This window comes from Trichosurus vulpecula, chromosome 1, assembly GCF_011100635.1.
Source record: "Trichosurus vulpecula isolate mTriVul1 chromosome 1, mTriVul1.pri, whole genome shotgun sequence".
NCBI classification, from domain to species: Eukaryota; Metazoa; Chordata; class Mammalia; order Diprotodontia; family Phalangeridae; genus Trichosurus; species Trichosurus vulpecula.
In genome coordinates, this window is record NC_050573.1 from 276,866,851 (window position 1) to 276,891,467 (window position 24,617).

Consider the following 24,617-nt stretch of genomic DNA (forward strand, 5'->3'; position numbering starts at 1 on the left):
GTTTCAAGTTATTCAATCACAAGATATCAGTGTTTTATGGCAGAAGAATAAGAAAAGAGCTTTTGCCTTTTACATGTGCAGCAAAGTGCTAAAATTAAATGTTACAGCATATTTAATGAATTTCAAAATATTTTTTTCAAAGTAACTGATAAGTTAAATATCTTGTACACTCCTTAAGGGCAGAGACTATTTTATCTCTCTCACTTTATCCCTTATAGTGTCTAATACAATGCTTAGCACAAATAAGATCTCAATCGATCAATAGCTATTAACTGACTGACAGTGCCTCTAAAGGTTGGATAAGAAGTTGGTTTACCACTTTAACTCTGGAGAGAATAAAATTTGTATCTTTCATAAAAGGACTAGGCCATGGAGTAGCGAGCTAACCTACAAGAAAATGGCTATCATAAGTCACTCAAACAAATTTTCACATGTGAAATCCAAATCCAAATGAAATCCAAAACCATTTGAAAACAAAGCCTAAGTAAAGAGTATGATCGTAGCATAGTTTAAGTTCCTTGAGGGCAGGGGTAGATGGAGACATGTTTTGTATTTGTGCTGAGCACCACCGTCTTACATACGGCAGGGATCTCATCAATGCTTACTGGATTGCCCTGAAGAGGGAAGAGGCGGCCATTCATAGAGAAGTGAAAGGACGTGTAATTCTTGAAAGAGTCAGGAAACAACTCTTTTTCTTATTTCGGTATTATGTGGTGGACTAAGCAGTCCCTGGTGATCCTTATATATAAAAGAAGGGAAGGGGCAAGAGCAGAATCATAGAAATCTGGAGTTGAAATGGGCCTTGGGTATTATCTAATCCAATGCCTTAATTTTAAAGATGAGTAATGAAGGCCAGGGATTCAGGGTTGAACAAAGTACATAGAGTGAAGATAATAATTAATGACAAAGAGAACACCAGAAGCCAGGTTGCCTAACTCCCAGTGTAGTGTTCTTTCTACAATACTACAATGAATCCTTGGATGGAATTCCTCTTATTTTTGTTGATCAACTTTTCAGATTGGCGTGTGTGTGTGTGTGTGTGTGTGTGTGTGTGGTATGCAAATATACACATAATATATCACTTTATTTGGTTAAGGATGCACTTGTTTTTGCTTTCCAAATTTATTTTCCTTTCAAAATTCAAGGATGTATGTATAGCAACTAATAGTGAACAGTTAGCAAGCTATGTGTTTCTACCAACCTCTTGTCTACCTTTAGAGCACAAACTCTGATCCACTCCCCTAGCTCAGTAACATACTCCTCACTGAAAAGGAAAAAAAAAACTACATAGGGCCTCAGTCTTAGCTCATAAAGAATTACTGTTCATTGTTTATCAATAGTAGATAGGTAGATAGTCAAGTATAGACCTGAGGGAGTTTGAAGAGGAGGGTAGTTTTTTTTTTAATAAATGTTTTTCTTTTTTCTTGTTTTGTATTCAAGTTTAAAATGTTTTTTTCAAATAAAATAAATTGTTAAAGTTAGAATCAAAACAGGAACCATTGCGTTAGCCCTGCCACTATTAACAACTACTTCTTTAACCTTCCCATCATTTTTGCTCCCCGCCCTCTACAGAAATACAAGTGCTTTGCCCCAGAATATCAAGAGCCTCTCCTCTGAGTTGGAAGTGTCCTCAGTGGTCCAACCAGGACCTCAACAAAAATCCCTCCCTCAAAATATTTATCCAACTTCCACTTGAAGGATTTCGGTAAAAAAGAGTTCATTACCTCCACATATAATTCATTAAATGTTTATATAGCTTTGTTAGCCAGTTTTCCCATGATATCAAGCCTAAGCTGCCTCTCTGCAGTTTCCATCCATTGTTCCTAATGATGCCCTAATCTTTCTTCCACAGCCATTGAAATTCTCAAAGACAGCTACCTTTCTCCCTTTTAAATCTTCTCTTTTCTATGCTAAATATACCAAGTTCCTTCAAATGACTGTCCTATGGTCTGATTTCGTCTTGAAGGCCTTCACCTCTCAGGGCACTCTTTTCTGGTCTCCAAATTAGCAACGTTGTTATTGTTGCTGTTCGGTCAATTCTGGACTTTTTGTGACCCCATTTGGGGTTTTCTTGACAAAGATGCAGGAGTGATTTGTCCTTTCCTTCTCCAGCTCATTTTACAGCTGAGGAAACTGAGGCAAACGAGGTGAAGTGATTTGCTCAGGGTCACAAAGCTGGTAAGTGTCTCGGGCTGCATTTGAACTCCGGTCTTCCGGTCTCTATGCCTGGCGCTCTGGCACAGTTTGCTACCTAGATGCCTCAAATTAGCAATATCCTATCTGAAATATGGCATTCAAAACTAAACACAATGCTCAAGATGCGACTGGGATATTGAGGAAAGCAGAGAGATCATCACCTTTCATTTTCTGGACACTCTGTCTGCCTCACCACAGCTTTAGTCTGCATCTGCTCTTTTGGAAGCTGTCATTCTGTTCTTTAATATTGTTTGGGGGGGACCTCTAAATCATTTAAGATTGTTTCTCCTATCCTGTACTTTTTTTAAAAAATTAAGTTAAAACTTTAAATTAACAAGCACTTTCTTTGCTTGCTACTTACCTACTTCAATTAATAAAAATTAAAAAAAAAACACCTCACATAAGAAATAAGTGCAGTTAAACAAAACAAATGCCTACATTGGCCATATACAAAAATGCTACTGTCACTTTCCATTTTAAGTTCATCACTACTCCGTTCTTGTACAATTGATTTTTTAAATCCAATCTGAGAAACAGAAAATAGGAAGAAGATGGGGAAAAGCAAAAGCAGAAAAATAAAGAGGGAAGAAAAAACAAAACAGAAAGGAAGCAATGACGGTGAGAGAACCACCGGCAGCTATTTCAGGTGTCCTGACACCTGACTCCTACTTACTGGACACCGAAGAGGACCAAGCACAGCCCAAGAAGGTGGGTGGTTTTCTTCTTTTACAAATTGATTTGCTTACTTACTTATTTTGCAAGGACTCTAATAGTTTATAGCCTTCAAGACGGATGAAGACAAATAGAAGACTGAAAACTGAACATAAATATTGAGAGGAGAAAACCATTATGTGGGAATTAAATTTCTGAACACACAGTTCCATTCCCTGGAAAAATAAGACAACTCAAATATGCCTTCAACATGATTTTGGGGTTGATTTTTTTAAGGCCGTGAAAGCTACATCACTCAGTGTGTCCCATTTGACTTGTGTCTGCCCTTTGTAAAACTTCTCACATTGCCTCATGCACTCAATTTCCTTCCTTTGGCCATGGATACCTTTTAAATACTTAAATTGAAAAAAAAATTAAATCTTCATCAATTATCAGAAGGAGTCTGATTTGCAAATACCCCAAAGTGCAGCACTTATTAGACTAAAAGATAAAAAGCACAGGACAATAAAATTCATCTAAATGCCTGACTCAAGTGGCTTGGAGAGGTTAAAGCAGAGGTTCATCTATCACCAGCATGGGAAAGCAGGAGGGCTTTTCACAACAAAAAGGAATCATAAAGATGTCAAAGGTCTATTATACCCCTTTTGGCCTAAAAATAAAGGCTATCATTGAAATGCAAATAAATATTTTTCAGACCACTTAGTTTATGTAAAAAGCTTCATAGATATGATTAACATTCAAATTATGACATGGAAAGAGTCCCTCTGGATAAAAGAGCCCATGAAATACACTGGAAAGGAGGCTTCCTGGGAACCTTTCCCAGCAGCTTTCATGGAAGCAAATTCACTCAAGGCCTCAAGCAGGATTCTGACCCCACCAGGGATGACTTGGGCTTTTCCAAAACTTATTTCTGGAATTTCGTGTGTTGAAGAAAAAAAACCTCTACTCCGGTTTTGTAAAATGATAGCAGAAAATTTGCTTCCAAGATTATGTAACATTATAGAATCCTACTATTTATCAAATTACAATAATTATAATTAATAATAATTCTGGAAATACCTACTTGATAATAAAAATTTTATTGTGCTGTTAGCACTGATATTAATAATACTAAGTAATGATACCAGGCGCTTAGCCTGTCACCCAAGGAACTTGGAAAAAAAGTATGCTAATAATCTTTTTAATAATGTTTTGTGGCAAAGTAAAAACAAACAGTTATTTTCTACTCATTTTATTAAGAATAAAAAACGAGGCTTAAAAAGTGTGAGATGTCTTTAAATGAAGTGTCAGTTGAGTGGTAGAATTGGAAACAGACCCCAGGACTACAAATAGTATGAAATCACAGGCATAGAAGGGAACCCAAAAGACAGCTTGTTCAATGCTCTCATTTTACATGAACCCCAGAAATGCTGAGACAATTATTAAAGATCAAACTGCCAATAAGTAGCAGAGATAAGGTTTGCAGTCAGGTTTTCACCCCTCTAACCCCAAAATTCTTTCTGTGCACCACTCATACAGTCAGCAACCTCTATATTTCCCACCCACAGACAAAACCACAATAGCACCACTTTGGTGGGGATTCAGCATCACCCTTGTCAGTCAATGACTCAAGACTGTCAACCTATCAGATTCCCTTAATCAGGCACTCATCACCCAGAGCCCCTGATCTCAACCCAGTTATGTCAGCTAATGATATAGCATCCTAAATTAAAAGTCTAAACAAATTCACCCACAGAATCATATGGTCTCCTTATAGAAACCTTAGCTTCAGAGAACTATTCACACTTTGTATAAAACAGACTTTTGGGGCTAGTTAAAGGAACTTAACCATCAGCTCTGATTTGTCTGAAGCTTTCCCTCTCCCATTTTGCTATCTGCAATTTTCTCCCTACCTATCAGAGCACTTGACCTGGAGATGTGTTTTTCCTGTTTTTTTTTTAATGTCTTATCTCCTCATTCATTAATAAACTATGTGAGAGCTGGGTCTGTATCTTATCTATGTTCCTATCTTGCTGCCTTGCGTGTTTCAAGGTATGTACTTAATAAATGTTGAATTGGGGGAAAAAGGTTTGAAGTTTCACATAGCAGACTTAGAATCACAAACATCACTAGCATCTCTAGAAAAGCAATAACAAAATATAGGAAGAAATAATAGAAGGAGAAGTCCTACTTTAAAAAATACATAAAATATTTGGAAGTCACTCTGCTGAGGCATACTTAACATTTATATAAATACAAATATAAAATACCTCCTAAAATGAAAAAATACCTTGAATAACTGGAGGCATATCAAGGGTTTATGGCTGTGCTTTGGTAGTATAATAAAAATGATGACAGTAAGTAAATCATTTTAAATAAAGTAATATCAAAGTACCAAGAAGCTACCTCACAGAGCTAAACAAAGTAACAACAAAGATTATTTGGAGGAACCAAAGTTCTAAATTTTCAAGGAAAATAATGGAATTAAGGGGGAAATAGTACTTCCAGACTTCAAGTTATACTACATAATGGTAAATCATCAAAACTATTTGGTTTAAAAAAAGAAAAAGAAAGTAGATCAGTGGAAAAAATAGATTTTCTTTGAGAAAACTGAGAGTATAAATTATTTGAGGAACAAAAACTCCCTATCTGATAAATTGTTTGAGAAATTGAAAAGCAAGTCAGCAGAAATTAAGCTTAGACAAACCTCACATCCATCATATGCTACAAAAAGCTAAAAATGGACACACGGCTCAACTATTAAAGGTCCCACCCTTGAAAAAAATTGAAAGAATCAAATAAGGTGTGTTTCACAACCACGATGAGAATTACTAACTAAGGGATAACTGTGATCATAAAAGATAAAACTGAAAATTTTGATTATGTTATATTGGAAAAATTGTACCAACAATATCAAGGCAACTAATGTAAGAATGGAAGCTTGATGGCGGGGGAGGGTAGAAGGTAACTTTCTGCCTAATATCTCTGAAAAAGTTCTGATAGGATAACAACTGAGCTTCTAATTTCATTGGTGTAAGGAGATCCTGATGAGGAACTTACTCTATCAATGTAGTAATGGCAACTTCTCTGCCATTTATAGTCTTAGTTTGAATACTGAATGGCTAAGTGACTTGCCAAAAGACACACTGTCAGTATGTGTCAGAAGGGGGACTTGAACCTTAGTCTTAATGGCTCTGAAGCCAGTTCCCTACCATTATCCCATGCTACCTTTCCTAAGGGTTTGATTTCCAGGATCTAGAGGAACTAACATAAGTATGGACTACAAGTTATTTTTCAGTGGCAAGTGGTCAAAAGTTATACAAAAACAATTTTTAAAAGTATTGCAAACTATAAACAACCTAATGAAAAACTACTTCAGAATCTTCAATAATACAAGAAATACAAATTAAAGCAACTCTGAGGTTTCCCCTCATATGCTGCAAATAGGCAAAGAATAAAAACAAGTTGGAATAGTCAATATGGAATGGCTGTACATAGATAGGCTAACTAATAAATTGTAAGAGTTGTGAATTGGTCCAGACATTGTGAAAAAGCAATTAGAAAGTGTGCTAAGAAAGCAAGAAAAATCTCCATGCCCATTAATCTGATGATTCCAATGCTAGGCTTATTTACCATGGAAAACAGAAAGATGCTATATGCAAGAAAATATTTATAGAAACACTCTCCTCTCCCCCAACTGCTATTACTTTTTGTAATAGCAAAGAATTGGAAACAAAAAGAAATAAAGTCTATTGACGGGGGAAATGGCCAAACAAATTGTTGTACGTGAAAATAATGGAGTATTCCTGTATTAAAAAAAAGCATTAATATGAAGAATACAGAGATGCACAGAAAGATTTATATAAACCGATGAAAAACAAAAGAAAGTAGAATCTAGAAAGCAAGTTTTACTATGATTATAAAAATAGTATGTTAACTATCACAAGTTAACTAATTCGAAATAACAAAATCAAAGGTAAAATCCCTGACATGATAATAAACAAGTTCAGCCCCAAAAGTAGATATGAGCATGAACCTTCCTCTCCCCCCACCTTTTTTGTCAGAGATGTTGGACTATCGGTGTTGAATGCTATATATAATGTTGGAATTGGTTGATATATAAGTTTATTTTGCTAGAAAAAAAAGAACTATATGAAATTCTTTAAAATATTCTTGTTTTAAAGTTGGAAAGGCTTAAGAATGGGGGAAAGAAAAGAAGACTGCAATTAAGTAGCAACTGGTTTCCTGGAACTATTCTGGCTGCCTAGGGGAAAAGCAGGCACCATTAGCTAAGGCAGAAACCAGCATTAAGGGGGATAAACCTTCCCTATATTCTCTCCCCAAAAGTGGCTGGTGGGAAAGGACTACAAATTCAACACTGGATCCAAGCCCATTAACCCATGAGGCTAGAAGGGACATACAATAGCCAGCAGAAGCATGATTATAATTTAAGGTTACATTCAAATTTTGGACAAAGCCGATTGGAGAAGAAAAATGGGCAGCCAAGATTTAGTTCAATCTGGCATGTATAAGGAAAGTACTTGGGCTGGGTATTATAGAAGACTGCATATGATGAATATCAGTTCTGTTGTATTTAGCTATTATGCCATCCCTTATTGTATCAAGCGTTTCAAAAAAAAGTTTATATATTCAATCCATTTTTGGATGAGGTTTTTTTTTCTCTCTCTCTCTCTATATATATATGTATGTATATATATGTATATATATATATGTATATATATATGTATATATATACATATATATATACACACATATGACAAACTTCATCAGTTTTTATTTCATCGAACCCCGAAGGTGTCAGAGAAAGGAAAAGTGTTACTAATCAATAAACACACACACCCATGAACAAATTTTGCAAAAGAAGCTAATCTAGAGAAAAAATAAAAAACAAACAATGACCATTATGGTCTTTAGACAACTCCAGGCACACTTTGGGCTCCAATGAAAGTTGTGGTGACTGCCATGTCATTACAATAGCAGATGCTGGAATTTCTCATGGAACACAATGAATATTCTGCAACTTCAGGAAACCCATGAAAAGAAAAATGGAAAAAAAAGCAAGTGTAGATAGCTAATGATTTTAGTTATTTATGGCTTGCACAATCAGATTCTAAAATTATGAGACTTACTCTATCATCTTAGCCCCTGTACAAAATAAAAAAAAAAGTGACTGCCAGCAATATTCTGTGGCAATTGAGCAAATAAGACTGGTTTTCATTAAACGTTTCCAAATAAGGGAAATTTCCATAAAGGAGAAGAGACACAAGACTACCCCTGTCAGCACTTGGGAGATTCTCCTTTAACCATTAGATAACCAGGTTCCAGAGATCAGCCTAAAGACTGAAAAAATTGTAGAAAGAACCCTGGAGCCTAGAAAAGCAGGACTGGTAAAGGTGGGGCATAAAAAGAACCACATAGCAGAGTCTTCCTGCAGCAGGGTTCCAATTGGTCATTCATCAATCTTGGAGAGAAACAAAATTCATCAAAGCCCTAGGAATCTGAAAGAACTTAGCAGTAAGGCTAGAGAAGGTACATAACAATGCTGGGCCATCAGAAGAAAAGGACTGGCAGTAAAGAATAGACAAAATTTGAATGAGAAAGAGAAATGAACATATATTTCACAGAAGTGTGGTAGAGGGAAGATGAGTTATTTCACTCCTATTTGAGATAGAGAGGGAAAGCCAAAACAAACAAAAAAAACCAAATAAATAAAGGTCAACTAAAGGAGTTTGGGATTGGGCAGAAAAGAAAGGGAAGGGGACCAAGTTTATACTTATGCAAACAAAACAAGTACTCACTTGAAAGAAGTAAAAAACACACAGACTTAATGGAAGAGAAAATAAACTTAGCAATTATAGCCCTAAATATAAAAGGGATTAAATTCCCAAATAAAAAGAAAAATAATAGAGAAATGGTTAAGAAACCAAATCTCAAAATTTTCTGCAAACGAAAGCATAAGAAACACACATGCATATACATACATACGTATATGTGTGTATGTATATGCATGTGTATGTATATATTACGTATGTATACATATACACACAGAGATAATAAAAATTACAGCAAGGAACAAAATGTACCATGCTTCAGGTAAGCCTAAAAATGTACTCATTATCTCAGATAAGATAAATATAAAATGTATAAAGACAATAGAAATAAATAGCGCAACTACATTATGCTGAAAGTATTATAGATAATGAAAAGAATAACAACATTAAGTATATATGCACCAAATGGCCTATTAGCTAAGTTCTTAAAAGAAAAGGTAGGGAAAATGAAAAAGGACACACATAGTGGCACAATAATAGCATGAGACTCCAATATCCATCTCTCAGGACTGGATAAATCCAACAAAAAGATAAATTAGCAGGAAAACACAGAGCTAAAGGAATTGTTCATCTGCCTGAAACAGTTCTAGAAATGCAAGTTACAGTAATAAGACAATAAAATATATAAACACTGGCAAGAAGGGGACAAAATTATCACTATATACAGCTGACAATGATGTAGAACAGGGCTGTCCAAAATATGGCCTGCAGGCTGCATGCAGCCCACAGTGCGATTTTATGCGGCCTGCCCGTGGGTTTTAATTTTCAAGAGCGAAAAAATAAATAATAATTTGCATGGAATGCATATTAGATTTTTTATTTCCATCACTAATAAATAATCTCATTGATGTTAATTTTCTTTGGGGGTTTTAAGCAGTATTATAGACAGAACACGTCACACAGAATTTTCAACCAATGTGTGGGATGCGTTTCGTCTGTACGATGCAGACTGGTCAGTATGCACCTACCTTTATACTGTTGTGTTGTCACTCTGTTGTTTTGTGTTTGCTTTCGTGCTTTGCACCTTCACCTGTTGTATTGATGATGCCCCCATTTTCTGTTAGCGTACTGTATTTTTTATTCTAGGTGCGGCCCTTGAATAATTATTTTATTTTAATGCAGCCCTAAGATAACCTAAGGTTGGACAGCCCTGATGTAGAAACTAATTGGTGTGATTAACAGTTTGAACAAGTTTGATTTACAAAACTCAATAGCATTTCTATACAATACTAACATAATCCAAAAAAAAATCCCTTTAAAACAACTATAAAAAACATATAATCCAAGGAAGTCAAACACAGAAAGGGAAGTCTACTGTATACCACATATTCAGAGCAGTACTCTGTGTTTGGGGAAAGGCTAAAAAAAAACAACAAAACTACAATATATGAGAGAACAGAATATTACTATACACTAAGAAATTAGTAATTTGAGGATTTATAAGAATTGATAGAGTGAAATAATCAAAACCTAGAAAATAATACACATGACTATAATGCAAGGAAAAGATCACCCCAAGAAGAAGTCAAACTGAATATCTGAAAAGCTAATTAAAGTAACAGAAGGCAGCAGAGTTTCTTTATCTGATGACACATACCTCCCTCCTCATCGTAAAGAGATAGGGAGGGGAGAATCAGCACAGAATATTGTATATTCTGCCAACTGCAATCACCATGTAGGATAATTTTACTTAACTTTCTTTGTCATATGGGAACATTTAATCTGGAGTGTGTGTGTGTATAGGGGAGGGCTGAAATTGTTGTGATATAAAGCTAAAAGACAACAGTGAAACGTATATTTCAATACAAATTAATTTTATTCTCTCTTCATTTTCCCTGACTTTGTTACTAACATAATGGCAGTGCTTTGCTTTCTAGCCATATATCACTTTGGCCCAATATTTTCCAATGACATTCCTACAGCCAGAAACACTGAATACACAGAGGAGGTGTAAGCTCATAGCTCATTCTATCAGCATGTTTCAATCATACTTTTGGAGGAAGCATCTTACAGAAATGAAGTGATGATTTCCTTCCTGGAATTATTCAAGGCTAGCTTTTATAACTTCAACAGTCAATTAAGGTGACAATTAAATCGAGCTGTGTTAGTGGTATGGGGGCCAACAGATTCAACTTCATTGGGACCAAAGTGGAGATCACCAATTTACTTTACATGAGTCAGAATATATGGCAAGCAGGTGGTGACAGCTCTGTGAACTTGAATACAACTCCCCAGCCAAGAAGAAAAAGACTTCTCAGCTGCTGTTTCCAATCTTCTGCCAATTTCAATAGGTAAACACACTCAAAAAGACTATTTTATTTATGGAAATAAAATACTGGGAAACTTTTGTGCCTCTCAGTCAATAAAGGATGTGCACTTAATATCTGCAGTGTTGTGGACTGTGGTGATGGAATATTTAAATGAGCCATAAGCCTGCAGGAATCCTATCACCTTTGAAGAAATAGCAATCAGATTATTACTACCTGAGAACTCCAATCTATAAATTGCTACAAATTGCCCACTATTTAGGCCTTTGAGGAGCTCTGAAAAATTGCTTCCTATTACCCATAATAAGGAAAACTGATTCCTCTGTGTGTATGTTTTGACACCAATCCTGTTTCAACAAAAACAGCAAGAAAACTTCCAGATTTCAAACCATTCTCTCCCCTCTTCAGATAGTGGTAAATGTACTGTCTCATTCTGATAGCTTGCAATTCTCTCTCAGTAAATATTACACTGAACTTGATTTCTTTTTTGGACAATATTCTCTTAAAATAGGTGCATTTTCCTCATCGGAAAGTGTGTGCAAGGATCATCCTTAATAATACGCATAACTCAACATAATGAGATGCTACAGTGTTAACTGCTTCACAGTGAATGATGGTGATGAGAGGGGTGATAATACTCTCTGATGACTATTACTGGCCTTACCAAGAAGAGGTCCTTTAGCATTTCTTCATATACATGACCCCACTAACACAATATGTAGGAAGGCAGTAAGCACAATGATCATTAACATGGCTTCTAATCATTTGCGAAGGAGAATTTCTGCAAATTATTTTTTTTACCAGTAGCTCCTCATAAGCTAGTGAACTGGGTTAACAATACCATTCATATTTTAACACAATATGAACCAAGTAATGAAAAGGGCAAGTTTGTTGTTTATTGTTACAATTAGTGTGAGTGGCAGGGTTAGGACTGGAACTTATAACCCTTATCTCTTGCAAGGATATAAATTCAATTAGATTATTTTTCAAACTCTATCTTTGGGGAAGCATTTATTTCCACTTCCCATATAATTAAAGCATATTTACTGACTACGTACTATGTGGTGGGTGCTGTAAGTGGGACAGAAGAGGAAGAAAAGGAATTTATAATCTAGCAGGGGAGAAAGATGAATGCACACGAATCAGAAGGAAATGATACAAGCCAATATATAATTAAATGTGACATTGTGTTGTAGATCAGAGTAAGTACTGTAAGAATTCAGAAAATGTGGAATTCACTTATGGTGTCCCCCAAGGATCTATGCTGGCCCCTCTTCTCTTCTCTCCCTATGCCTTCTATCTTTGTGGTCTCCTCAGATATCATGGCTTCAACTATTATAACTAAGCAGATAATTCCCATAGCTATACACTGTGTTCCAAAAGTCTTAGTGCAGTTCAAGCCCTAATTTCTCTCCTGAGCTCCAGCTCTCCATCACCAAATGCCTATTAGACACCAACACAGAAATGTCTTAAATGCCTCTCAAGTTCAATGGGTTCAAAACTAAACTCTTTTTTTCCCCCTGAATGTGCTCATTTTTCAAAATTTTCTATGTCTGTTAATGGAGATGGTGTAATAGCCTCTTAAAATTGGTATCCCTGCCTCAACTTGCTTCTCTATCTAATACATCCTCCACATAACAGCCAAATTTATATTCCCAAAAGAGATCTATGTTACTCTTCTATTCAAAAAAGTCAGTGACTCCCATCTGCCTCTAGGATATAATACAAAATCTTCAATCTGTCTCCCCTCACTAACTTGGTACAGAAAATTAGGGGTGAGAAACCTGCAGCCTTGAGGCCACATGTGGCCTTCTAGGTCCTTGGGTGCGGCCTTTTGACTGAGTCCAAGTTTTACAGAACAAATTCTTTTATTAAAGGGATTTGTTCTATGAAGTGTGGCTTCAGTCAAAGGGCTGCACTTGAGGACCTAGAGGGCCACTTGTAGCCTTGAGGTCATAGGTTCCCCATCCCTGGATTCTCTTGCCTAGACTTCCAGTTACCTCCAAATTGGTCTCCCTGCTTCCAGTCTTTCTCCTCTCTCATCTTTCCTCCATACAGTTGCCAAATTAATCTTCCTAGACACAGGTTTGTCCATGAAGAGTCTTCATTAGTTCCCTATTGTCTCTGCTAGCTCCTCAGATAAAAGTCTTCCCAGGCTGATCTTGGCCTCTCCAGAGGGATTTCACACTGCCACCTCCTACACTTTATAATCCATCAAACGAATTAGCTGGCTGTTTCCTATAACGGACATTCTGTCTCCTGCCTCTGTCCCAAGTGCCTGATAATGCATTCCCTACTCATCTTGATCATTTGGATTCCTAGCTTCCTTGAAGGCTTTGCTCAGCGGGTTACCTCCCACAGAAAGTCCTTCTTGATTCCCCATTGAAGACAGAGAGGTGGGTTTGAATGTGGGGGACTTTTTGAGGTAGTCAGGAGACCATGCTGACTGGTGTGGCACATAAAATCACAGCTCTCATTTGCTTAAATAAGAGGAACTTTTGGAATCAGTTATGGAAGTATATCTACTCTTAGGCTGGGAATTACAGACAGAAATGGAGCTGCCCCAATACATATGATCAATCGTATCAGAGTGCCCTTCCATAATATATTTATTATGTGTATTATATGTATTTATGCATATGTGTATATAAATGTGTGTATATAAATATACATGTATATACAGATGTGTGTATATATAATGTATATATGTATACATACATTATATATATGTATATATATATAATAGGTATTTTTAAATAATCTTTTTGGCATTGTAGACACTCTAGGACAGTGTGCCAACCTAAGTATCCTATCTTGGAATTATGGTAAGTGCATTAAACAAAACATACAAGATTACAAAGGAAACAAATTATTTCAAAATGCAGTTATTAAAGAATTGGAAAAAAAAGTTCACAGAACTCAGGTGAAAAATCCTTAAAATCCAACCCCTTCATATGCAGTTTTACAGATAAGGAGGAACCAGCCAGGAGAAGTGACGTGACTCACCCCGGGTCACAAACTCAGCTGCTGGCAAAGCCTGGAGGAGAACCCAGGTCTACTAATTCTTTTCTCAAGATTCGTTAAGGTACCATGCCATGGAAAGCTTAACAGAAAGGGTTTAAGAAATTTTAGATTCAGTCACACACAATGGGCTTAGTTAGTATATAAAGTAATGGGGCATGACAGTTACTGACTGCTCTGGAATTGGATTCTGGTACACACTTAGCTCTGTGACTGCAGGCGAGTTACTTAATTCCTCTCACCCTCGGTTTCCTCATTATGTAAAACGAGTATGATGTTACCTTTAAGTATCTACCAGACCCGTAATTAGGAGGATCAAATGAAAGTCTCTATAAAGCACTTTGCAAATTTAAAGTACTACGTAAAAGTCAGACATTTAGCTGTGCAACCCTGGACGTGTGACTCAAACTCCCTGAGCCTCAGTTCCTTCATCTGTAAAATGGGGGGAGGGAAATTGTTGGACTCAATGACCTCTCAGGTTCCTTACTGCTCTAAATCTTTGATCAATGGAGAGCTATTATTTTAAACCATGAAATCATCAAGTAAAAATCCACTCCTCAAAAAACCAAGATCCCCCAATAGAGAATGAAGTTAAAGGAATAAGGCTTACCTGGTCTCCTGGGCACAACGTATCTTACAGCCTTCCTTGGGTACCACCAGGCCCAGATGCATCCTCAGCCTACAGTTTGTAGGCCCTGTGTGAGGCCAGACATGAGTGCCTGGGTGCATAACAGAATATTTGATCTGCAGAAAGAAAAAAAAAAGATACACTCTTTTCATCACAGCTCCTTCATTCAAACATTTGTCAGGAGGCTGAAGAATTGCCAATCTCAAGTTGGGAAGACCTGGGCTTTCTATCTGCACTTTATTTCTGAGGTGATTAAAACATTTAATCACTCACATTTTCTAAAAAGTCAGAGAAATACAATGTTTTCCAGGCTCATTTTTTTATGTCAACTATATGAAATTCAGGCCTATTAAAACTAGTATAAAAAAAGCAGCTTTCAAAGAAGCAAAGAAATTCAACTATCCCTTTGAAAACATTAGAGATCATGTACTTGCTACCTCCAGTCTACAGCAATACTGAAAATAGTCAGAAATACCTGCCCTCTTCTGCACCCTGTCGTCTCTGGAAATTTTTCTAGTAAAGCGCAGGTTTTTGGAGCTCCTCTGCAAGCATTTTCATTTTTTCTTCCTAGACAGATAAATTATAAATGCATTGTTAGGAACAAACTGCAAAAAATTTGTAATGCATGCAGTGAAGACCACTGATAGATCTATATTCTCATCCTTGCTTAATCAATGAGAAACCTGAAGCCCAAGATGAAAAAGTGTCCGTCCCAAACCGAAGACAAACGGACAGAATCAGTATCAGGGACAGAATGGACATCAATGGACAAATACCTAGGCTGTTTTACTGATGTGCTGAATACTTAAAAAACAAAAGAAGATAGCTTGTGCTATATGACTAACTTAAAAATGCATCTTTCTAAGACTAGGTTAAACTCTGATGATTAAAAAAAGGTTGAAATAATGACACATAAGGAAAAGTCAAACAGGTTGCGTTTGATTTCATAGAGAAATCAATTACTGTCCTCCTACCCATTCCTAGGGTCAATAAGCATTTATTAATTTTCTAGCATAGGACAAGTACTATGCTGAGTGCTGGGGATACAAAGAAAGGTTAAAAAAACAAGGTCCATGCCCTCACAAAGCTCATAACATATTGGGGAAAAAAACACATAAACAACTATGTACAAGATATACCAGATAAACTGAAGATTAACTTGGAAGGAAAACAATAATATTAAGAGAGATTGAGAAAGGCTTCTTACAGAAGGCAGAATTTTAGCTGGGACTTGAAGGAAGGCAGGTAAATCAGAGAAGAGATGAGAAGGGAGAGCAACAAGGAACAGTGTGAGAGGTGGCCGATGATGTGTCTCATGCAGGGATGGGAAACTCAGCTGAAAATGGCTATTTTTAAGAAAAAAATCGTTTTAATTAAATTTCTTTATAGAAGAACTCAGCACGTAATAGACTTTAGACCTCTGCAAAATTGTTAGGAGGATATCACTTAAATAAATTCCAAAACAGGGAATAGAGAGCAGAGGGAAGCCAAGCAGTCACATTTTTGCATATAGATTAATGGTGAATTTAAGAGTAGTATTCTGAGAAAGGGTGTAATGGCTTCACCAGACTGCAAAAAGCAGTCCATGATACAAAAAAGGAAGGAAACAGGCATTAACTATTTATTATGCACCAGGCATTGTTCTAAGGTTAAGAATCCCTGTTCTAGAGGCAATAAGAAGCCACTGACACTTTTCAAGTGTATGTGGAGGGGAGTGAGAGTGTTATACCAGATCTGTACTTTTTAGAAATATCACTTTGGCAGAAGTATGAAGGATAGTTTAGAGAGGAGAGAGACCAGAGGGAGAGATAGACCAATTAGGAGATAAATGAAATAGTAGAGGAGAGAATAGATGGGAGGGGGGCCTTAAATTATGGTAGTGGTTATAGAAGCAGAGAGAAAGGTGGATGTCAGAGAAGTTGTGGAAAGAGCACTGATAAAGATTTAGGAAATAACTGGATATGAAGGGTGAAAGAGAAGACTTAGCAAGATGCAGATATTTACCAACAGACAACTGGGTAGGTAACTGTACATACAAGTAGAGATGCATGAAGTATAAACAAATGCTTCCAAAGGCAGAGAGATTGGAGATATTGAGTTACCTACACTGGAAATGACAAAACCCAGATAAGCACACATACTCAATTCTAGTTGTATAAGGAAACAGAATCAGAACTGGAAAAATACGACTGAGTACTGAAGAAGTTATTACCTGGGAAGGTTTTAATCTCAATTATGAGCTCATTTCAGTAGAGAATATGATACATAAGAAGGTCTAGATGCAGAAGAGATACGCAAAAGTAACTCCTAATTGGGATTAATGGCAAGGAGATCTTAGTTGAACTAAACTGCATAATCCCCAGTGGAGTAGGTGATGAAGTCAATAGGTAACTGAATGACCAGTTTTATAGACCTTATGGCTATGATACAAGCAATCAAATAGTAACTTTCTGGAACAGAAATGAGTTTTTATTTTTATTTACAAAAATTTACAAATTACAAAATTTCGGAGTTAAAAGAGACCTCACTGGCTCAACACAGACCCCTCCCACCCAAAGAATTACTTCTACCACATATTTAACCCAACAGTTCTAATTATCAGGAAATTTCTCTTGATATCAAATCTAAATTGGCTTCATTGCAACTTCTATCCATTGCTCATATAGTTCTGTCCTCTGGGACCAAAGAGAACAAATTCAATCTCTATTCCAGTCAGTTAACCAATAGCCAACAAGCAATTATTAAGTGCTTACTACGTATAAGGCATATGTGTTTTCACATGACATATCTTCCAATCACTTTAATGTCCCTCTCCCCGACCCAAGTGTCTTCTTCTCCAGGCTAAACACTCTTCAGTTCCTTATCACGCTCCTCATATGGCATGAACTTGAAGCTCTTCACCATCCTGACCATTCTCAACTGATATCTCACTCTTTCTGAGTTAGGCTTCTCTTAATTTTACTCCCCTGAATGGAAATTCCAATGATATGGTCAGCTTAAAAAATGATATGGTTAACACTTGCATAATCATTCAAGGCTATTTCCATCTGTTTTCCAAACAGCAAAATGCTCAAGATTTACTACATAACAGATACACATGGGACAACCAACCATCTCTGACTGCTCAACACAGGACCCAAGTCTCGCTTAACAGCCTGCCTGAATAGCACTACAACTCTGAAAATGTCCTTCTGCTAAATCACCTTCAGGCTCAACCATATGCACAGCCTTTGGAATGCATGGAAAGCCAGTGCTTAAAAAAAGGAAGTTCATGATGGTTTAAACAGGAATCCTTGTGGAAAATGACATTTATTGTTCAAGTCATTTTGCATGCTTAGGAGAGATTCATGCTGGAGGGGTGGGGGTGGGGATGGGTGGCTTAGAAAATTTCATGTAAATGAATTCTTTCCTGAAATTTTAAGTTTCATCTGATTGAGACCACTTCTAACACCCATCCCTCCCAACCATCATTCTGATCCTGGGATACAATTAGCCTGGAGCATAACTCACTGTATTTGAATGAAATTAAATCCAACTTGAGATGCTGTAGTTGGTTGCAGAGAACTTGACAGAGAAAAGGAAAAAAATTCTGTTCATAAAAGAGTACTTTATTCCTTCTCTCCCTTTCCCTCTACCTCCTCAAGAGGTCAAAAGGTGTTGTCTCAGAGGATTCTGGGAAGATGGTAGGGTAGGTCAGAAAATTCCAAGTTCTTAAGATTTTTCCCCACAAAAAGGATAAAATAGTGCCTCAGGTCGAACATAGAGCAGTAAAAATAAATGAGAGTAGGGGCACAATAGAGGTCCTCTTGGGTCAATTGGAGAGGATCTGAAGGAAAATTCCAGGAAGAAGTTTGGTCCCTGTGAAAGTAAACACCTCCTGGCTAGGTCCTTGGTCCCCTTAAACAAGGGGCAAGCCCTGGGGATATCTGGGTTGAGGCTGTCTCAGTCCCAGCCACCAGAACTTCTACCCCCAGGAAGGTGAGGGGAGTTGGGTGTCTGAGTCAGGTAATATCAAGGGAACCTCTGCTGACAAGGAATGCCAGACCCAGCTCTGCTGTGGAGAGCAGTGGCAGCAAAAAAAGGAACCAGCACACACCCAGTAACTGCAGAAGCAGTGGGGCTGGGGACACTGCTGGTTGTGGGCACTTACAGAAGGTTAGAGGTCTAGTGTCCCCTACTTAGAAAGAACTAAAGATCTGAGGCCAGAGGCACAATCCCCCACACCCCAGGATGAGAGGTGATTACAAAAATTAAACTACTACTTCTACAAAAAAAAATACAAAGGCAAAGGAGAAAGAAATCAACCATAGAGTTATTATGGGAATAGAGAAGGCTGGGTTTCATCTTCAGAGGAGGATATTGAATCAAAGAAAACTTCTACTTGAAAGAGTAATGTCGAATGGCCACCTGCACCCCTCCCCAAAATTCATAGAAGAACTTAAGACTTTAAAAATCAAATGAGAGAGACTGAGGAAGAAATATATGTATATATATGAACAATCCAAGAAAATCAAGATCATGAAAAGAAAATCAACCAATTAGAAAAGGAGATCCAGAATCTAAATGAAGAAAATGACTCCTTGAAAATTAGAATCAGGCAAGGGGAAGTCAGCAAAGTTATCAGATGATAATAATAATAAATAGATAATAAAGCAAAACATAAAGAATGAAAAATAGAAGAGAAAGTGAAACATCCTATAAGAAATACAACAGATGCGGAGAACAGATCGAGAAGAGAAAACCTAAGATTAATTGGACTGCCTGGAAGCTATGATCAAAAAAAAGAATCTTGATATAATAATACAAGAAATAATTAAAGAAAATTGTCCTGAAGCAATACAACAAGAGGTTAAAGCAGAAATAGAAAAAATTCATCGTTCACCACCTGAAAGAGATCCTATGAGGAAAACCCACAGGAATATCATAGTCAAATTCCAAAACCACCAGCTCAAGGATAAAATATTATGAGCCACAAGAAAAAAAATAATTTAAATATAGCAGTGCCACAATTAGAATCATACAAAACCTAGCAGCAGTGATGCTAAAAGACTGCAAGTTTTGGAACACTATATACTGAAGAGCAAATGAAATGGGCTTCCAGCCGAAAATGTCACACCCAGCAAAGCAAAGCATAATCACGAATGAAAAAAAAAATGGACATTTAATGAACTATCAGGCTTTCAGGACTTTGTTTAAAAAAAAAACAAAAAACAAATCTGAACTTAATAGAAGATTTGATATGCAAGAGCCAAGAGAAATATGAGACATACCAAAGACTTAATTACAAAGGACTCACTAAGGATAGACTATTTACCTTTCATGTATATAAAATATAAAACATATGTGTAAGATTGTTATTAGTAATTGGGTAGTGTGTAAGAAAGATTGGAGTAGATTTGACTTTATATGTTTAGGAACAGCTAAAAGGAGTAATTGTCTTACACAAATGAGGTGCAAGAGGAAGAACCAACACAGAAGAATGAGATGGGGAAAGAGGGGCTATTAGTTCTGCAAACCTACTTTCATCAGGAATGGGTTCAAGAGGGAACAATACATATATATCTAGAAGAGTATAAAAGTCTTCTAAATTCAGAAAGAAATAAAAAGTCAAGGGGATGGGGGGAAAGGATAGAGGAGGGATCTCTAGAGGGAAGGGTGAGGGAATAGGTTAAAGAAGTATAGAAAAGGGTGCTTAGATTTATGGAAATGAGAGGATAAAGGAGGGATCTTTGAGAGGAAGGGTGGGTTAAGTAATAAGAGGGCAAGACAGCGGGTAGAAGTAAAGTAGAGAAGTCAGGAGAGAAAGGAAACAAGAGACACACCAAAACGTGAAAACAAAGATCAGGAATAGAATTTGTTAGGGAAAGTATATGTCTATATATGTATGCGTGTATGTGTGTGTGCGTGAGTGCGTGTGTATGTGTGTGTTTAATTGTAGCCTGGCGGGCAGGAGAAAGGGGGAAAAAACAAAGTAAAAAGTGCGCAGCAGAGAACAAAAGAAAACTTACAAGGTAGCAAAGACAAGATGGATAGCTCTCGACACAATGTATAGTATTTATTATATAGTCTTGAAATGTAAATGTAATGCTATATATTTTGAATCCTCCCTTATGTTCTGCTGTGCCCACGACATGCTTCTTTTCCTTTTCTTATTTTGTATTTAAGTTTCAATATTTAAGTTTGTAATGTTTCTTTTTCTTTTCTCTATTGTGTATTTTGGTTTTAGTATTTCAGTCTAAAATAAAATTAAAAAAAAACTAACAAACAAAAAAAGATGTCTCATTTCCTAGGTCCACATTTTCTGATGGCTCTTGGAAAGGATGGAAGGTCATATATAAACTTATGTCTTTATGTATATGTTGCTCAATCTTTCCCCATTAGTACTTCTCTCCTAGTGGACAAACCTCTCCTGAAGATTGAGTAGAAAAAGTCCAACTTGAGACCATCAAACCTTCCAACAGTTGGTTAACAGGTAAGGTGCCAACACAGGAGCTGTAGGTGGTCATGTTCAATCAGGTCTTACAGAGTATAGGCACAGTGTTTGGCCCTAGGGAAGACCCCTGAAGATCACCCTCAAGGTGACAGCAAAACTACAAGCACCAGTATTGTGTTTCTCTGATTTCTGTATTTAACATCTAGAATTAGAAAAGGGGGTGGGGATGATTTTTACTCACTTAAACTCTCTTCTGTGTGGAAATATATGGGATGGCTCCTATACTGAAAGAGCTATTTCTGGGATCAGCTGTCCAACAGAGATTAGCGAACTGAGATCTTACTATATTTTAGATACAGAAATATACTCTACACTGATATGAAAATTTGTAACTCAAAATAATCAGGAAATCCACGTACGTCAGGTGTGTGATAACATGACAAATAAATTGACGGCCAAACTGTTAACTCCAAATGACTTTTCTCTTTTCTTACCTTAGTCACTGGTATATATTGGTACATATGCTGTACCTTGCTAAACACATCTGATAGCAAATTCTACATTGTTTAGAGGCAGTGAGGCAGTGCAATGGCATTAGAGTTGGGAAAACTAGTCTAAGACACTTAAAACACTAGCTGTGTGACCCTGGGCAAGTCACTTAATGGCTCTTTGCCTTGGTTTTCCCAACTGTAAAATGGGGATAATATTGCCTACCTCCTAGGGTTCTTGCTAGGATCAAACAAGATATTTGTAATGTGCTTAAGAGAAGTCTGACACCTAGCAAGTGATTAATAAACATTTGTTTCTTCTTTCTTTTCTGTTCAGAAATTATTTTGTGAGGTACCTGAGATTTTAATGACTTATTCTAGGAGATATAGTAGATTCTACAAAGGAGGAAGATATTTAATGAAAAGAAACTGAGAGGCAATGTGGAATAGTGGAAGTTCTGGAACTGGAATCAGAAAACCTAGAGTCAGGTCCTGACTCTGTGTGACCCTTAGAATATTGTTAAGTTCTCAGTTTCCCCAACTGTAAAATTTCAATACTTCTACCTCAACTACCTACCTCACAGAGTTGTTATGAGGAATGTGCTTTGTAAATCTAAAAGCCTTATGCAAATATGAATTGTTATCATTATTATTATTGTTATTATTATTATTATTATTATTAGCACCAAAAAACTCCTGATGGCCGACAGAACTAGCTTATTTTAATATGGTGTCAAAAGATAAACAAAAGTCTTGTTCTTAACTCATCCATCTGTCTCCATTCTTACTACGTTGTCCCCTTCATCTTCTAGGATTCCCAAGAAAGATCTTTTTTCTTCCTCTTCTGGTGGCCAGCTTGTCCCTATATGGAACATTCTGAAAAAATTTACCCTGTTCTCTGTTAATCCAAAGTTGGAGGTTAAGAATTATAGCAAATCCTGTGTTTAATTATAAAAGGCCACCTTTAAGGGTCTATTCCAAGAAGGCATATGCAGAATTTAAGAGAATATGAGATTCCTTGAAAGACGTAACAACAGAGATAAAGTTGTTCAGTGACATTCTGATTATAAATGTCAAGTAAAGCATAAAACAGCAGGTTTAGTGGACCCCTGGAGTAGGATTTATGGGTTGACATGGACAAGAGGCTGCGAAGGCATGTAAGATTGTAATTTGCTCTGTTGGAGGGAGTTTCAACATCACAAAATCACAGATGTACCAGTGTCCAAAAAGTATTGTGTCTGCTTGCCTTGGTGCAAAATAAAATGGTTTGTGTGTGATACAAGGCTAAGTACGAGGGAAAGATGCAAAATAAAATGGCTTGTGTTTAATACGAGGGTAAAGTTCGAGGGTAAAACTAGGGATGGGGACAAATCATGGAGGGACTTGAATGCCATTTATACTTTAGTCTTTGAGCCACTGGAAGCCATTAAAGGATTCTGAGCCAAAGAGTGATAAAACTAGAGCAGTAAAGTTTATTGTGTATTTTTTATGGTTCTTAGTATTGTGATTTGGGTCTATGACTCTACAGCTGACTCAGAATCGCATAATCTGAGTTCAAAGGGAAACATGGAAGTCATTTAGTCCACCTGGAACAGGAACTCTCTCTACAATATCAAGCTTCTGTTGGAAGAGTCAGGGTTGGGGAACTTGTGACTTCCTAAGGTAGCATATCTCATCCTTATGGACAGGAAGTTTTTCCCTATATTAAGCTAGTATCTGTCCTTCAGCAATTTCCATAGTCTTTTCCTAGTCCTGGTCCTTGGGGCCAATTAAAATAACATTTCCACAAAGCAGCTCTTCAGAGGCAGCAGGGTGTACTAGATAGAGCCCTGCACTCAGTCATGAAATGAGCGTTTGAATCCTTCCTCAGATACTTACTAAGCTCTGCGACTGTACGCAAATAACATTGCCTTTCTGAGACGCAGTTTGCTCATCGGTAAAATGGGCATACGAACAGCATCTCCCTCACATGGCAATTGTGAGGATCAAATGAGATAATGTTTGAAAAGCTCTTTGCAACCTAAAGCATTATACAAATTATTATTGTTATCATCATCTAACACTTGAAAATAGATCTCATCTGCCCTTCTAAATCCTCTCTCCTCCAAGAAAAGCGATCATACTCTGAGAGACTGCCTAGTCCAAGTCCAGTGATCTTGCTATGCTGCCTCAAGGGAAAAATGATCATATATTTAGAGCCAGAAAAGTGCTGAGAGATGACAAAAGCCATTTTTACTGATGAGTAAACCGAGACACAGATGGTTAAAGTGACTTGTCCAGGGTCACAGGCAGCAAGTCTTCAAACCTAGGTCTTTTGATTCCCAATCTAGCATTCTCTCCATTATATCAATCACATATTTCAATAAATATGTTCATTATTATTTCATTTCTAACAGATCGTGTGCGTTTCTACAGCTCTTGGCCACTTCAGGTCAAACTGAAACAGGGCCAGAGCAGCCAGAATTCTGTGTTCCCATACAGAATACTGGGGAAGGTGTTACTATGTTGAACAAAACAACAGGGATAAATACTGACATTTAGTGCTTTCAAGTCTTCAAAGCCCTTTGCAAACATTATTTCATTTGAGGGAATAGAAGCTGACTCATTTCCCAGGAGTGACTGTTAAGCAGTCAGTATTATTTTAATTCATATCATCACTCTATGGTAGGCAAGGCATGCATTTTAATCTACATTGTGCAGAAAGGGAAATGTGGGCTCCTAGGGGTTAAGTGAAACCCTTAAGGATACATATTGAGTAACAGAGCCTGAATCCAGCTAGATATTCTTATTTCTAGGTCCCAGGGCATTTTCCAAGATGCCAGACATTTACTGGAGCAGATTTGAAAGCTGGCTTGCATATAGCAAACAATTACTGCTAGGAGGAACAGTAGAAAGAGGACCAGACCTGGAGTCAGAAAGATGTGCATTTAAATCCAGCCTCAGACACTTACTAGCCACATGACCTTGGGCAAGTCAGTTGACCTCTATCTGCTTTAGTTTCTTAATCAGTAAAATTGGATTATGATAGCAGCTGCCTACCACGGTTGCTGTGAAGATAAATTATATTTATATATAACATTT

At 37.0% G+C, this 24,617-nt stretch overlaps 1 protein-coding gene across 3 annotated transcripts in view; it reads right to left on the bottom strand.

Annotated features, from left to right (window-relative positions):
- The window catches only part of ASPH (aspartate beta-hydroxylase), a 260,009-nt gene that overhangs the window by 5,886 nt on the left and 229,506 nt on the right, over window positions 1–24,617 (bottom strand). For all 3 annotated transcript variants that reach the window (XM_036761811.1, XM_036761820.1, XM_036761803.1), the window contains 2 exons: window positions 15,091–15,182; window positions 14,598–14,731 (listed from right to left, as the gene is read on the bottom strand). In XM_036761811.1, the coding sequence (XP_036617706.1) occupies window positions 14,598–14,731; window positions 15,091–15,182 (226 nt within the window). The remainder of the gene's footprint in view (window positions 1–14,597; window positions 14,732–15,090; window positions 15,183–24,617) is intronic.